This window comes from Protomyces lactucae-debilis, assembly GCF_002105105.1.
Source record: "Protomyces lactucae-debilis strain 12-1054 chromosome Unknown BCR37scaffold_28, whole genome shotgun sequence".
NCBI classification, from domain to species: Eukaryota; Fungi; Ascomycota; class Taphrinomycetes; order Taphrinales; family Protomycetaceae; genus Protomyces; species Protomyces lactucae-debilis.
In genome coordinates, this window is record NW_024468020.1 from 134,928 (window position 1) to 149,427 (window position 14,500).

The following is a 14,500-nucleotide window of genomic DNA, read 5'->3' on the forward strand; positions in this document are numbered from 1 at the left end:
ACCAAAGTCTCATTCTCTGAACCTGCAGCAAGCGACTTGATGACCTTCTTGAGAGCCTTGTAATTGATATACTGCGCACTGTACTCTGGCAGCTGCTGCGAGAGGATTGTTTTACCGAACTACCGTCAGAGGAGAGCAAGAAGGAACAATGCCATACCTTCATGGCGAAGACTCGCCCAAACACGCAGACTGTATCTTATTGAAGCCAGTCGCAAGGTCGGTGGCCGGCTACGCGATGCGTCTGGTAGTCGAAGCAGAGACTGAAGCGCTTGCTAGATGAACGCGGACTTCAATCTTCGCCTTGCGCGACACCACTGACCTTCTAGCTGCGGCCTGCTCTAGACCTCTGGCACGAATCCCAACCCTCTAGCAAACTCAGCTTCAAGCAGTAGCAGTAGCAATAGCAATAGCAATAGCAGTAGCAGTCTCCGTCCGTCCTGTCGCCCAGATTGCCCACGTGCACTTCAGGCTCCGCAACGGCAGCAGAGGAGCTCCTCCCGCAGTCAACCACGACTCAAGAAAGCGACTCAAGAGCTCAAGGGAGACAGGGAGACGGCGACATCGTCCTGCAGCTCGGCCTCAATAGACGCAGGGGATCGTCGCGTCGTCCATCCTATCATGTTCAAGCCGAGCACCCGCATTGTCGGCGAGCTCAAGAAAGTCGACGTGTGGTCTCTCATCAATGAAGCTGCAGCAGCATGCTCAATCCCTGTCATTAACCTCGGCCAGGGCTTCATGAACTTCATCCCGCCAGCCTACATACGCCAAGCAGCAAAAGATGCCCTTGATCAGATTCCAACAAATCAATACTCGCCTACACGGGGCAGGCCAAGGCTCAAGACTGCTATTGCCAAGGCATACTCGCCATTGTTGGGCCGCACGCTTAACCCAGACACAGAGGTTCTCATCACAGCTGGTGCGAATGAAGGCTTCTATTCCGCTTTTGCTGGACTGCTTGATCAGGGGGATGAGGTGATCGTCATGGAACCTTACTTTGACCAGTACATCAGCAATATTGAATTCAACGGTGGCGTGTGCAAGTATGTGGCCATCCATCCGCCTACAGAAGGTACAACCAAAACGGTCGGGGCCGGTAAATGGACCCTCGACATGAAGGAACTCGAGGCTGCCATCACCTCGCGCACAAAGATGATCATCTGCAACTCGCCACACAATCCAATCGGCAAAATCTTCAACAACGACGAGCTCAAAGCTATTGGCGAGCTATGTGTAAAGCACAATCTCATCATCATCAGTGATGAAGTGTACGACCGACTAGATGCCTATCACTCGCTGAGTCAGATACGCATTGCCTCACTGTCGAAAGACCTCGCTAGTCGCACCATCACCGTCGGCAGTGCTGGCAAGACTTTTGGCTGTACAGGCTGGCGCGTCGGCTGGTTGATTGCTTGTCCAGAGCTCATCAATTACTGTGCTGCAGCCCATACGCGTATTTGCTTCGTGGCGAATTCGCCATTGCAAGAGGCAACTGCTGTCGCCTTTGAGCGTGCCGATGAGCACAAGTACTATGAGACCACTAGAAAGGAGTATCTCGAGCGAATGGATGTTTTGACGGGCATCTTTGATGAGATTGGGCTGCCTTACACTGTGCCGGATGGCAGCTACTTTTTGCTTGTCAACTTTAGCAAAGTCAAGATTCCACCACAAGAACTGGCGCAGGTCCCTGAGCACGTCAGAGAACGAGGCAAGGACTTTGGTGCATGCTACTGGCTGCTATCCAATATTGGCGTTGTCTCTGTGCCACCAACAGAGTTTTACACCAAAGCGCATGCTCATGAGGCTGAAGACTACCTGCGTTTTGCCTTTTGCAAGGACGTGGACACACTCAAGGAAGCTGGCAAGAAGTTGATGAAGCTCAAGAAATACATACAATAGAGAGAAGAGAAGGCTATCGCTATCAGTGTTTGCGCGTGTTTGTTTGTCGTCAACCGTGACTATTCGTCGTCATCGTCATCCGAGTCGCAAATGATCCGGCGTCGAGGTCTTTGAGGAATGACCGCTGGTGCATCAAGTTGTGCGAGGTCGTCTTCGTCCATCATGTCCAAGTCGTCCTGTCCATAGTCAGACTCGATGTCAATAGGGTGATCATGACCGCCATCGCGGTCGTCAGTGCCATCAGAGGAGACTTCATCTGGGAAGCCATCGAACTCGTCAAGGAACTCGCCATTCTCTGCCTCATCCCCATTCTGACGATCTTGGTCCATGTCATATGGGTTGTCCTCATCGTCCCTGTCATGATCACGCATTTGGTCAAATGGCCGGATATGTGGCATATCAAGGGGGTAAACATCCTCCTCGTCGAACGGAAGCCCATTGGACGAGCCAAAGGATTCTGTTTGACTCTCGTCGTCATCGTCATCCAGCAAAGAGTCATCTTGCGTTGCAACGCGAAGCTGGGAACTAGGTCCATTGTCAATGAAAGAGTCTTCGTGGTCATACTCGTTTGGTTCTTCATCATCAAGATTCGCAAAGGCATCTGCGTCATCATCATAGCCAAGGGATTCGTTGTCTGTATAGTCTTCGCCAGAGTCACCACTACCGTAGTCTTGGCCACAGCCAGCACAGACGGTGCCGTCAATCTCCCAGTGACAATTGATGCAGCGCATAACGCGATCTTCATGGTCGACGAGCCTGCCGCCGTGTTTTGGTATATCTGGAAAGAGGCCTGGGTAGGAATCGTCTCGATGACTGGCCACTACAAGTCGTTGCTCTTCTTGATGCTGCCTGAGCACTGCACCTTCATCAAGTGGTGATTGTAGCTCGATACGATTGACAAACACATCGACAAGCTCTCGAATAAGGTAGATAGGCGTTGGCTTGGTTCTGACTTTGGCACGACAAGTAGGACACGTCTTGTGGGTCTTGAGCCAGTCGTAGGAACAGCCGTAGCAAAATGTATGCCCGCATTCTGTCAAGACCATGGGCTCAAACATGAGCTCTGTGCAGATGTGGCAGTTGAGCTGTTTGCGCAGCTTCGTGAAATCGTCTTCGAGCGCCTGCAAGCGCTCGATCGTGTCCATTGCCTATTATTGCTTGTTGAGATGCTTTAGAGCGATTGCTCAGCGAAGGCCTGCAGTCCAGGAGTGTGCCGTCGCGGTGGGTGCAGGCTGTCGTAGGTTGGAAGTCGCTGCAGATTGTCAGATGGGAAAGCATATCCACTGTTATCCAGCAATACTGCAATAGTACAATCATGGTAGAGGGCAGGAAAACGGCCAGAGAGAGTGCAAGGCAAGGTACAACTACGAAGAGGAAGAGCACTATACGAAGGAAGTGGTGGCATTAAAAACACACAGCCTAGAAGTTCTCCGCATACGAGTACCGACGGTCAGGCTCCGATGCGTTGTTATGGACAATGGCAGGCGTCCGTTGGTTGTTGCTCGATTGCAGCGGCGGCAAGAAGGCGCTCATTCGGCCTGTACCCGACTGTAGCGTCGAAGATGGTTCAGTGATCGGGTAAGGCGCGCGATCTGCTGCACGGCCTGGGAGAGGACCTGGTGCAGCGCCATATTGACTGCGGCCCGGTGCATAGCGCTCATCCGGGAACTCCTGACGACGTGGACCAGAAGGCATGGTTGCAGCAGCTCCGCCAGCACCTGCAGCGGCTGCACCAGCGGACATGAGCGGCAGATTATCCTGAGCATGAGCAGACCCACTGTGTTCTGGCATGCCAAGGTCCTGGCTTCCATTGTCGAGTGGATATCCCGGTCCGGAGGAGAGCATGGTCGAGTGTCTCGGACTTGTCGGCGCTACAGAGTCCAGATCATCTTGCGCAAAAGTAGGCACGGTTGGTTCCTCCAGCCGACTGCGCCCAGAGGGACGTCGACCTGCCATGGCTGCACCGCCGGCCAACGCACCTGCACCAACAGCACCCACCGCTGCACCTGTTGCAAAATCACCACGTCCAGGCTGGAATGTACTGCCAGGAAGTGAGCCGGTCCCGCCGACACTGCTCCCTTGCGTCTGTCCCCATCCACGGTATCCGCCTTCACCCTGCGTCATGGCTGCCGTGCCAGCCGTTGCACCACCCGCATTCGGATCAAAAGAATAGGCATCTGCCTCTGCTTTACGCATCACCATTGCATCGCGGTTTCGCTTCCTTCTACGCCAAAAGAGAAATCCAAGTCCACCGAGCAAAGCCAGCACGACAACGGGCACAGCCACGGCAATACCGACCGTAGCACCTGTCGTAAGACCTGATTTTTCTGCATTTTGTGGGACAGCGGATGCGCTTGTCCGTGCTGTGGAGGATGAGCGGGGCGTCGTTCCGGTCGGTGTGAAGGGCACTGTTGATACTTGGGTCACCACGACAGGAGGTAGCTCAGTATTGTCTGGCTGTTGCGATGTGACGGTCACAAGAACGACTAGAGATTAGCGGAAAGGTTCATAGATGGTGAATGTAGTGTTACCGGACGGCGTTGGTGTCGCTGGCGCTTGCTGCTGAGTCGTCGGCGTCGTTCCAATCGGCTGATTCTGCGCAGCGGTAGATTGATTCTGTACAGCAGTCGAGGGAGTCGATGCGACAGTATTCTGATTGCCATTGCCGTTGTTGCCGTTGTTGCCGTTGTTGCCATTACTACTATTGTTGCCATTGCCATTGTTGCCATTGCTATTGCCATTGCTATTGCCGTTGCCGTTACCATTGTTGGTATTGCTATTGCCATTGTTGCCATTACCATTGCCGTTGTTGCCTGTCACTGCGGTAGGCAGAGGAGTCGCTTGAGCAGACATGAGTGCTTGCTAAGCAGATGCCTGGCTATGTCCAAGAGAGAGGTGAGGAGAGTGTCGCTGCTTTGAGCTGAGCTGCCAAGAAGAACTTGAAGGATATATAGGTGACCTCGATTGGCAGACACGGATGAAGGGGGGATTGAGGCAGCGACAAGGAGGGCCTGCTCTATAGCTGTGCAGCGAGTGTGCCCGAAGACGGAGGGGCAAGCGGAGCGAGTGTCGGGGTGTGTGGATGCCGGGGGGAAGGATGCTGGTGGTGGTTGTGGTACGGCTGAGATGGAAATTCAGATCCTTGGACAGGAACCGCAAAATCGGGACTATACCATAGTCAATATACCTAGAGCTGCTAGAGGATAGTAGAGAGAGAGAGAGAGACACGCTACAGCACCAGTGATCATCTACCACGGCTCGCATACGTTCCAGAGTGCCATCCACCCGGCATGTCAGGCATCCGACCCCGTGTCGGCCAACCAGGCTGCTCACCCACACCACCATGACCTCCAGACTGCTGCCAATGTCGATCACTCTGCCGACCATACGCATCCTGCCCATAGTAGCTACCATATGGTGCAGAGCCATCATCCGTGTAGTGCTGTGTAGATGCTTCCGGCATGTGCAAATGACCATAGTGCACCTCCTGACTCAGTGGCTCGGGCGAGACAGCCGTATGCCGCAACGGGGACGGTGTCAGTCGCCCTTGAGGTCGATGCGCCCTGCCAGGCGGCGCATGCATCCCCGTGAGCTGATCTGCTGGAGGTGGAGACGCTGATGCTTCATGAGACTTTCTGATGGCTGCAATCCGATACGCACCATCTTCTGCTTCACCAATTCGAGCAAGTGAATCCACCGACTCCCGATTCTTGGTGTTTTGTGGCAGCATATACGGCGCTGGCAACTCACCCAAGTCCAATGCTGGATCCTCTGGCACAGGCTTCGGCCTACCAAAGAAATCGCGCCTGACTTTCTGCCGCTGACCAAAGTCAGCGTGCTTGTGCTGCTTGTCTTCAACACGGAGACGATTGATGTTTCTGCAGTACAGCAGCGCCATTGCAAAGAGAAAGACGGCGAGGACAGAGAATAGGACGGATAGAACGACAGTCTTTACAGGTATTGCGGTGGTCCTGTGATCCGATTTGGGCTCATCGTTGGGAATGTACTTTTGGATGTTCATATTACTTGAGCCGTGCACGCGCGACAACAGCCACAGGTGTGGTAGGTCTCGCGCTTTTTACAGCGATTCTGTTGTTGCAGACTGTCAGATAGAATGAGGTTGCGGTCGAAGAGGTTCGATTCTGCGCACTTCCTGAAGGTCGATCAAGCAAAGCATTTCGGAGCAAACAAAGCAAGTGCTCGCCCCTGAATGCACAACGCGGTCTTTCTTTGAAACATTGCCAAGGCGAGCAAGCTCAGCCCCGATTCATTGTATTGCCAATCCCCTTTGGATTTTCTTCCGTGAATTTGTCCCAGCGAATCTTCTCAAGTCGCTCTTCCTCCTCAGAAGCTTCATTGTCTTGCACTGGCTTTTTCCCCTCAGGCGCCTTGTTTGCCGGAGCCATGATGCCGCCCGTCAATTTCTCCTGCTCTAGATACTCGTCAATAGTCATAGTAGGCAGACTATGATCTGCACCAAAGACGCCTCGTTTGAGTGTGTCACGATCGTGTTGCCCTGTGATGACAAACGAGCGCAGTGGCTATGGTTAGTCGTGTCGCATCGTCGATCAAACACTTACTCTGCCAGACTTGTCCAGCAATCCTGTTTCCCTCGGAGCATCTAGGCGCCACTGTGTTACATCCTTGCTTGCGCTGGTCCGTGCATTGGGGTCATCTCGAGGCCGGTCTGCCGTTAAAGGGTCTGGTGCCATGGCTAGTACGTTTAATTCGCTTTCAATAGAGTCGAGACCAGACACCGATCTTGTGATGGCAAGCTCAATAGCAGTGGAGTAGAGCTCGCGCAGATGTTCCGGGTCGTCACGCCCCTCGAGCAACGCAAGTGCCTTCTCGAGGTCTTGCTCCCTGCGGAACTGTTCAATCTTGTCTTGCCTGCGTGCTGCGGCATCCAGAGGCCGTCTCTGTTGTTTCACAACAGCTTGTACAGATGTACGAGATGATGCTGGCACGATCTCGTAGTCCAGACAGCGCTGGAGAAACGAGATGTACAGAACGCGTGCACGCTGCAAAGCCTCTTTCCGGCGGGAGAAATCCCTGCGTTCCTGCACGAGCTGTGCCAAGCGATACTCTGTAAGTAGATATCGAATCTCTGTATCTGTGATGTCTTCAAAGAGCTCATTATCACTGAAGAGCATCAGCTGTTCAATCAATTTGCTAGAAGCTTCATAGCCACGGATGGCCTTTTCAAGGGCAGCTGCATCCACAGTATCTTCAAAAAGACGACGCTGTGCCTCTGCCTCGTCGTAGGTCTCTTTCAAAGACATCTCAGCAGGTACAGAGCAAGTGGATAGAGGCGATGGACGGCATATGGTCGACGTTTCGAGGGGTTGCCAGAGATCTCACGTGCAGGCGAGATCGAAGCAGAATGACGGCAAAAGCGACACCCAAGACCTACACGGCTCACCTACTTCTGCTTAAGGCAACCTCATTCGCGCAATAGAGAAGCCTGTGCGAGGGATAGCACACAGAGTAGCTGCAGTGAAAGACTACGCGTCACAACTGAGCATTCTTCGACCGCGCGGCCCTGCATTGCTTGGATAGTGGCGAAGAGACCCACAGCACCCCCTCAGCATTGACTTGAGCGTGCAGCCATGGAGGCCCTCTTGAATTTCGACAAAGAGCTGGACATTGCATTGCTTGATAGGATCGTCCAGACATTCTACACAGGTTCAGGCGCGCAGGTACGCGTTCATTCTTGCTTTAAAGGACATCTCTGACAGCACAGCAAAGAGAAGCCCAAACCATTCTCTCTCAGTTCCAGGATCATCCCAACGCGTGGACTAAAGTGGATGCAATCTTGGAAGGCAGCTCCAATCCACAGTCAAAGTGTAAGATTCGCCAGCACTGATGAAATTTGGCTAATACCAGTTATTGCCCTTAGCATACTCGACAAGCTCATTACAACGCGCTGGAAAGTCCTCCCGAAGGAGCAATGTCAGGGCATTCGCAATTACATTGTGTCTGTCATGATCAAGACTTCGAGTGACGAAGCTCTCATGAATAAGGAAAAGACCTACCTGAATAAGCTCAACCTGACGCTTGTCGCGGTATGTCTCATGCATCAATACACTCATCGTCTAACCTTAGATACTCAAGCAGGATTGGCCCAAGAATTGGCCGACATTCATTCCTGAAATTGTGCAGGCCAGCAAAACCAACTTGTCGCTGTGCGAAAACAACATGGTCGTGCTCAAGCTACTGTCAGAGGAGATCTTTGACTACAGCGCCGAGCAGATGACGCAGCAAAAGACCAAGAACCTCAAGAACCAGATGGCGTCCGAATTCTCAGAAATCTTCCAGCTGTGCTCGGAAATTCTCGAGAAAGCGCAAAAGCCTAGTCTCATCAAGGCCACCTTGGAAACCTTACTACGCTTCCTCAATTGGATTCCGCTTGGCTACATTTTTGAAACGCCCATCATCGAGACCCTGCGCAACCGATTCCTCGATGTTCCGGAGTTTAGAAACATCACGCTCAAGTGCTTGACTGAGATTGCAGGACTTCAAGTCGTCTCGCAATACGACGACAAGTTTGTGGCAATGTTGAACATGGTGATGCAATCCATGAGCAATAGCATCCCACTGCAAACAAACTTTAAGGATGCGTACGAAGCCGCCAGCTCACAGGATCAAGATTTAATTCAAAACCTGGCCCTCTTCCTGTCTACCTTCCTGTCTGCTCACGTCAAGCTTGTCGAAAATCAAGCCAACCGCGACGTTATGCTCACCGCTCACTTTTACCTCGTCAAGATATCTACTGTCGACGAGCGGGAAATCTTCAAAATTTGCCTCGAGTATTGGTCAAAGCTGGTGGCGGAGCTCTACGAAGAGATTCAGCAGCTTCCGATCCACGACATGAACCCTCTCGTGACCTTGAATATTTCGGCAGGATTGGCAAACGGCGGTGCGGCTCATCCCAACTTGCTTGCCAACATGCCACTTCGCAAGCACATGTACGCGGAAGTTCTCTCAAACTTGCGTGTCGTTATGATTGAAAAGATGGTGAGACCAGAGGAGGTCATGATTGTGGAGAATGATGAAGGCGAAATCGTACGGGAATTTGTCAAGGAGTCCGACACCATCACCCTCTACAAGAGCATGCGAGAATGCCTGGTGTATTTGACACACTTGGATGTGATCGATACAGAAATGATCATGTCTGAAAAGCTGTCCCGCCAGGTCGACGAGTCGGAGTGGTCATGGAACAACCTCAACACTCTTTGCTGGGCCATTGGTTCCATCTCAGGTGCCATGAATGAAGAGACTGAGAAGCGCTTTCTGGTCACAGTCATCAAAGACTTGCTTGGTCTCACGGAAATGAAGCGCGGCAAGGACAACAAGGCGGTTTGCGCTTCCAACATCATGTACATTGTTGGCCAATACCCACGGTTCCTCAAGGCGCACTGGAAATTTCTCAAGACTGTCGTCAATAAGCTATTTGAATTTATGCACGAGACACACGAGGGGGTGCAGGACATGGCTTGTGACACATTCATCAAGATCGCTCAGAAATGCAAAAGACACTTTGTCGCTCAGCAGACTGGTGAGCATGAACCATTCATTGATGAGATTATTCGCAGCCTGCACAAGATCACATGTGACCTATCTCCACAACAAGTGCATACCTTTTACGAGGCGTGTGGCCACATGATTTCTGCACAACCTCAAAAGCCCATTCAGGAACGGCTGATTGCTGAGCTGATGGCATTGCCAAATAGCGCGTGGGACAACATTATTGCACAAGCTGGGCAGAATATCGAAGTGCTCAACAATAACGAAACAATCAAGATTCTGGGTAACGTTCTCAAGACTAATGTTGCAGCGTGCTCTTCAATTGGACCCTACTTCTATCCACAAGTGGCACGTATCTACATGGATTTGCTAGGACTGTACAAGGCAGTGAGTCAGGTTGTCTCTGATACTGTAGCAGCACAAGACGCGATTGCGACCAAGACACCCAGAGTGCGTGCATTGCGCACGATTAAGAAGGAAGTGCTCAAGTTGATTGAAGCCTACGTCGAGTGTGCGGACGATCTGTCGTCAGTGAGCAACAATCTGATCCCTCCTCTTCTTGAGGCAGTCTTGTCAGACTACAACCGAAACGTGCCGGACGCGAGGGACGCCGAGGTGCTCAACATGATGGCTGCTGTCATTAGCAGACTCGGTGGGCTCATTACAGACAAGGTGCCTGCAATCATGGATGCGGTGTTTGAGTGCACGCTTGAAATGATTAATAAGGACTTTGCTGAGTTTCCTGAGCATCGTGTCGCATTTTTCAAGTTGCTCAGAGCCATCAATTTGCATTGCTTCACAGCCCTGCTCAGCTTGCCTCCGCAAAAGTTCAAGCTCGTCATTGACAGTCTATGCTGGGCGTTCAAGCACACGATGCGGGACATTGCCGAGACGGGCCTCAACATTTGCCTCGAGCTCATCAACAATATCGCAGCGGCCGATCAGAATATTGCGAATGCGTTCTACCAGTCCTTCTTTTTGCTGCTTCTGCAGGACATCTTCTTTGTCCTTACAGACAGCGACCACAAGTCTGGCTTCCGCATGCAGAGTGTCATTCTAGCTCGCATGTTTGGCTTGGTCGAGTCGAATGCCATCGCCGCTCCACTTTATCAACCGAATCAGGTGCAGAATCCATCGACCACAAATGCGCAGTTCTTGCGTGATTATGTCGTCAGCTTGCTACAGAATGCCTTCCCGCACCTGCAGCTTGTTCAGATTCAGCAATTTGTGCAGGGTCTCTTCTCCCTCAACCAGGATCTACCAAAGTTCAAGCTCAACCTGCGCGACTTCCTCATTAGTATAAAGGAATTTGCTGGCGAGGACGATGTCGAGCTCTTCCAGGAGGACAGAGAAACAGAGATTGAGGAGAGACAGAAGGCAGAGCGTCAAAAGGCAATGCAGGTACCTGGTATGCTCAAGCCTTCACAATTGAATGAGCCAGAGGAGGAGCTTTGATTATGACTTTTCATATCTAAACTTGTCCACTTTGACTTCGTCATCAATGAGCTGGTAGACGTACAAAACCAGTACGCTACCGGAAATGTCCATGAGCACAAAAGTCGGTGTTGGTTCCTCTCCTTCAGGCCACCAGCCAGACTGCACTGCACCTGTCGCGCTACCCGGGTTGATGAAAAACTTGCCTTCTAGTTCATACGCCTCGAAGCGATGTGTCGAGCCCCAGATGAGCACATCCACGTCCATTTGACGCGCTGCAATCAAAAGCGCATCTGAGTCTCCACTCGGCACAATGGTATGCGCATTGATGACGCCGAGCCGTATAGGACCGTGTGTAATGGTCTTTGAGGATGGTAAATTGGGCTGCTCATCACTATCGCCCTTGACAACATGCAAATCCGGTGCAATGCGTCGTAGAAAATCGTACGTCTCGTGGTCCGATAGATTGCCCGTTGATAGAGTCTGTGCAATCTTGTTGGGTACTAGGAGCTTCTTGAACTGTGGCTGTCAGCGTGCGGCAATGGAAAAGAGCTTGTGTACCTTGGCTGGCAGGTCTGCGGCCCTGCTCGGGATGTACAAGTCCCCGATGACCAGGACCAGCATGTTGCGCGTGCAAGTAGCGCGTGAATGACGACGATGCGTTGTGGTTCAGCGTCAAATCGTGAAACGCGACTGAGCGACACCTCAGTAGCTTGGAAGGATTCGACAGGGAAGCGTTCGACTGGGATGGTCTTTTACTTTGCATCCGGTGATCATGTCATCTACATGGGCAAGGACAAGTACGAGAATGAAAAGCTGATTGCTTTTGGCCAGCAAGACGACGTCTGGTTCCATGTCGACAACTTGAGTTCAGCGCACGTCTACCTGAGACTGCGCGCAGGAGAGTCCTGGGAGAGCATACCGGAAGACTTGCTCAAGGATTGTGCACAATTGACAAAGGCCAACTCCATCGAGGGATGCAAGAAGGACAATGTCACCATCATCTACACTCCCTGGTCCAACCTCAAAAAGGATGGCAGCATGACTGATGGGCAAGTCGGCTTTCATCGAGACAAGGTAGTACGCAAAGTGTTTGTCAAGACAAGGGAAGGGCCGATCGTAAACCGTCTCAACAAGACGAAGGAAGAGCGTCATCCTGATTTGCAGGAAGAGCAGCGACAGAACCAGGTCAAAAGGCAGCGAGAAGCCAAGGCACACTGGAACGTCCAGGTGAGCTATCTCCTTCAGTATAATGATCTAACAGCAGAAAAACATTGAGGAGAAGCGTGCAAGAGAGCTCAAGGCCATTGCCGATGAGAAGAAGGCAGGCTACTCTTCATTCTTGACTGAGGAAGCTATTGAAGCTACAGCGAATGATCGTACCTCTGATTATGACCCAGAAGAAGACTTTATGTGATGTTTGGTCATGAGGCTAAGCTGTTTGGAGATACATAAGCCATCTGTTGGAGGTTGAGGCCTTGTCAGGTTTGATGCTATCTGTTGACTGGTGGCACCTGTATCGACTCGTTGTGCCCATCGAGGGTGGAGGTTGCATCAATCAATTCGATCTTATCTTCCTCTGGCGCCGTCATACTCACGATGGCTACCTCTCGCTCTGCATTACCTTCATCCGCAGAAAGCCTGGGTTGGTTTGGCAGAGCCTCATGACTTCTGTGTTCCCTTTCATGCTGGGAGCCTGGTAAAGTTACTTCAGACCATTCAGCTTTCTCGTGAGCCATGCTGGGCCTTACTGGCACTTGAGGCACTGGTCGGGCTCTTTGCGGCAGGGATGGTGGCGGATTCGCTGGACTCGCAGCTGCTGGTTGTGTATTCTCACACTTGTGCTCTACGAGCATGTCTGGCGTCATCTTGGCGCCACACTGACTGCACTTGACATTGATGATATCGAGGTCATCGTAGTTGGGTGGCGCGACACCTGGCATGGGAGGCCTTTCGCTCGGTGCATCGCCCGCTGGGATCAGCGACAAGTCTACTTTTTGTCCCTCAGCTGCTCTTAGCGTCTGTAGGAGTCCCTGTGCTTCGACTGGCATGCGTACTTTGCCAGCAAGGATCTCTCTAGCTGAGTACCTGCCGTAGTAGAACTTTGCATTTTCGTCATTCCTTTCCAGAACGAATGAGCCGTCGACTGCTATTAGTAGAGTGGATGGGAAGTGATTTCATACGTTGAGCTCCAGCGTATAGGCCTTTGGATTTGACGTAATACCATGCTGGAGGCTGTCTGTAGCCAGCGTCCACAATTGCTGCATGACCGACTGGGCCAGCAACAAGACTGATATCTGCACCAAGCGTGACTTTTGGATTGCAGAACGACTCGACTGCCATCTTTGTGTTGAGCAAGATGACGACGTCGTAGACGTCAAGACCTACGAGGAATCCGAAACTGAAGGTATTGACGATGATGCCAGACGGTGCTGACCAAGTGCCGTCGTCTGTGCGCGCCATGACGAGGCCACCGCCACTTCCACCGCCAATCACGAGGCCTGATCTGAAGACCGTAAAGATGGCAATTCCCTGAGCTGCCTTGATGGCATCGGCTGGGATGCGCTGAATGACCTTTTGTTGCTTCTTGGCGGCATGAGCATCCAGGACATTCAATTTCTCCGGCGCATGTTCGCGGTCAATTGTAAAGACGCGCAGGATCCTGGATGCTTTATCGCACTCGCTCGGCATGTCTGTAGGCCAGACTGCTTCCGCGCCAAGCTTGCCGGCCCAGCGATTCATGGGTACACCGACGTACTTTTCACTTGCATCCCAGACTTTGTCGAAGCCGACCTTGGATTTTTCCTTGAGGCCTTGGAAGCTGAAGGGCATGCTTGCGATATTTTAGTGCAGGTCTTTACGATTGCAGTAGATAGATGGCGAGCAGGTAGGTGGTAGCCACTGGTTGGGCTGTCATCAATGACATTGTGCGCGTTTAAGTGCGTGCTTCATTCTCGGGAAAGATGAAATGATCATTTAATGATGCGAGTTTGCTATAGACGCAGCCTTGCTACACTGCAGGTAGAGAGGTGTGAGCATTGCGTCCTCTGTCGCAGTCTCGCTCCTCATTCGTTGCGTTTGTTTCCTGCTCGCGGCTCAGCATAAAGAGGCAGCCCTTCCCCCTTGCCTTCCTCTACCCAACCAACACACCCAACAAACATGAATCCTGATGAGCACGCACCGTAAGCTGTCATTCTCGTCATCGCACACGCGTTTTGCTCACCTCCTGAGTCGAGAACAACCGGCATCAAGTAAATGGTGGATCCTCAGCACCGTCTTAACGGCGTTGCTACTCCTCGTCGGCGCCACCGTTGCAGCGCATGTGGCAACATCCTACCTGAATAAAAAGTGGGCTGTTATGAGCAGGGTCCCATGTTGCTGGCACACTTACTCCTTATTCAGGTAGGTGATTGCCACATGACCGGCAATCGTCACCCCTACTGACAGAAGCACTGCCGTTAGAGCGATGCTGAGGATCCACCATTTGATGGATGCCGGTTGCGACTAAGGAGGTGAGCAAAACGCGTGTGCGATGACGAGAACGACACACCCACATCCAAACATGGATCCTGATCAGCACGCACCGGAAGCTTTCGTTCTCGTCATCGCACACGCGTTTTGCTCACCTCCTGAGTCGAGACCA

At 52.0% G+C, this 14,500-nt stretch overlaps 9 protein-coding genes across 9 annotated transcripts; 3 read left to right on the forward strand and 6 right to left on the reverse strand.

Moving 5' to 3' along the window:
* Window positions 1-507: 507 nt before the first annotated feature.
* On the forward strand, window positions 508-1,926 carry BCR37DRAFT_197433 (pyridoxal phosphate-dependent transferase). The gene has a single exon (XM_040866346.1). It carries the CDS (start codon window positions 619-621, stop codon window positions 1,894-1,896), a length of 1,278 nt encoding a protein of 425 aa, XP_040722171.1. The 5' UTR covers window positions 508-618; the 3' UTR covers window positions 1,897-1,926.
* On the reverse strand, window positions 1,872-3,241 carry BCR37DRAFT_384309 (uncharacterized protein). Its single transcript, XM_040870212.1, has one exon. The coding sequence runs from the start codon at window positions 3,039-3,041 to the stop codon at window positions 1,956-1,958; it is 1,086 nt and encodes a 361-aa protein (XP_040722172.1). The 5' UTR covers window positions 3,042-3,241; the 3' UTR covers window positions 1,872-1,955.
* Window position 3,242: 1 nt separating this feature from the next.
* On the reverse strand, window positions 3,243-5,010 carry BCR37DRAFT_401271 (uncharacterized protein). Its single transcript, XM_040871828.1, has 2 exons — window positions 4,428-5,010; window positions 3,243-4,382 (listed from the first exon to the last, which is right to left on the reverse strand). Exons 1-2 carry the CDS (start codon window positions 4,747-4,749, stop codon window positions 3,316-3,318), a joined length of 1,389 nt encoding a protein of 462 aa, XP_040722173.1. The 5' UTR covers window positions 4,750-5,010; the 3' UTR covers window positions 3,243-3,315.
* A 130-nt stretch (window positions 5,011-5,140) lies between these two features.
* Window positions 5,141-5,917, reverse strand: BCR37DRAFT_395716 (uncharacterized protein; the record flags this gene model as incomplete). Its single annotated transcript, XM_040871659.1, has 1 exon — window positions 5,141-5,917. One exon carries the CDS (start codon window positions 5,915-5,917, stop codon window positions 5,141-5,143), a length of 777 nt encoding a protein of 258 aa, XP_040722174.1.
* Window positions 5,918-6,152: 235 nt separating this feature from the next.
* On the reverse strand, window positions 6,153-7,178 carry BCR37DRAFT_395717 (TAP42-like protein; the record flags this gene model as incomplete). Its single annotated transcript, XM_040871660.1, has 2 exons — window positions 6,153-6,437; window positions 6,477-7,178. 2 exons carry the CDS (start codon window positions 7,176-7,178, stop codon window positions 6,153-6,155), a joined length of 987 nt encoding a protein of 328 aa, XP_040722175.1.
* A 327-nt stretch (window positions 7,179-7,505) lies between these two features.
* BCR37DRAFT_395718 (Crm1-K1) lies at window positions 7,506-10,878 on the forward strand (the record flags this gene model as incomplete). Its single annotated transcript, XM_040871661.1, has 4 exons — window positions 7,506-7,595; window positions 7,640-7,742; window positions 7,783-7,961; window positions 8,002-10,878. 4 exons carry the CDS (start codon window positions 7,506-7,508, stop codon window positions 10,876-10,878), a joined length of 3,249 nt encoding a protein of 1,082 aa, XP_040722176.1.
* Window positions 10,879-11,481, reverse strand: BCR37DRAFT_352431 (Metallo-dependent phosphatase-like protein; the record flags this gene model as incomplete). Its single annotated transcript, XM_040868127.1, has 2 exons — window positions 10,879-11,376; window positions 11,419-11,481. 2 exons carry the CDS (start codon window positions 11,479-11,481, stop codon window positions 10,879-10,881), a joined length of 561 nt encoding a protein of 186 aa, XP_040722177.1.
* Window positions 11,482-11,604: 123 nt separating this feature from the next.
* BCR37DRAFT_395720 (uncharacterized protein) lies at window positions 11,605-12,274 on the forward strand (the record flags this gene model as incomplete). The annotated part of the gene is made up of 2 exons (XM_040871662.1): window positions 11,605-12,087; window positions 12,125-12,274. 2 exons carry the CDS (start codon window positions 11,605-11,607, stop codon window positions 12,272-12,274), a joined length of 633 nt encoding a protein of 210 aa, XP_040722178.1.
* Window positions 12,275-12,854: 580 nt separating this feature from the next.
* BCR37DRAFT_352465 (uncharacterized protein) lies at window positions 12,855-13,689 on the reverse strand (the record flags this gene model as incomplete). The annotated part of the gene is made up of 2 exons (XM_040868129.1): window positions 12,855-13,006; window positions 13,041-13,689. Coding segments are annotated over 2 exons (801 nt in total), but the record flags the coding sequence as incomplete, so codon positions are not given.
* Window positions 13,690-14,500: the final 811 nt, after the last annotated feature.

Coding starts and splice junctions, on each gene's coding strand:
- BCR37DRAFT_197433 (XM_040866346.1), top strand. CDS start 619: ATGTTCAAGCCGAGCACCCGCATTGTCGGCGAGCTCAAGAAAGTCGAC.
- BCR37DRAFT_384309 (XM_040870212.1), bottom strand. CDS start 3,041: ATGGACACGATCGAGCGCTTGCAGGCGCTCGAAGACGATTTCACGAAG.
- BCR37DRAFT_401271 (XM_040871828.1), bottom strand. CDS start 4,749: ATGTCTGCTCAAGCGACTCCTCTGCCTACCGCAGTGACAGGCAACAAC. Junction 4,383..4,427: donor AGCGACACCAACGCCGTCCG/GTAACACTACAT, acceptor GCTAATCTCTAG/TCGTTCTTGTGACCGTCACA.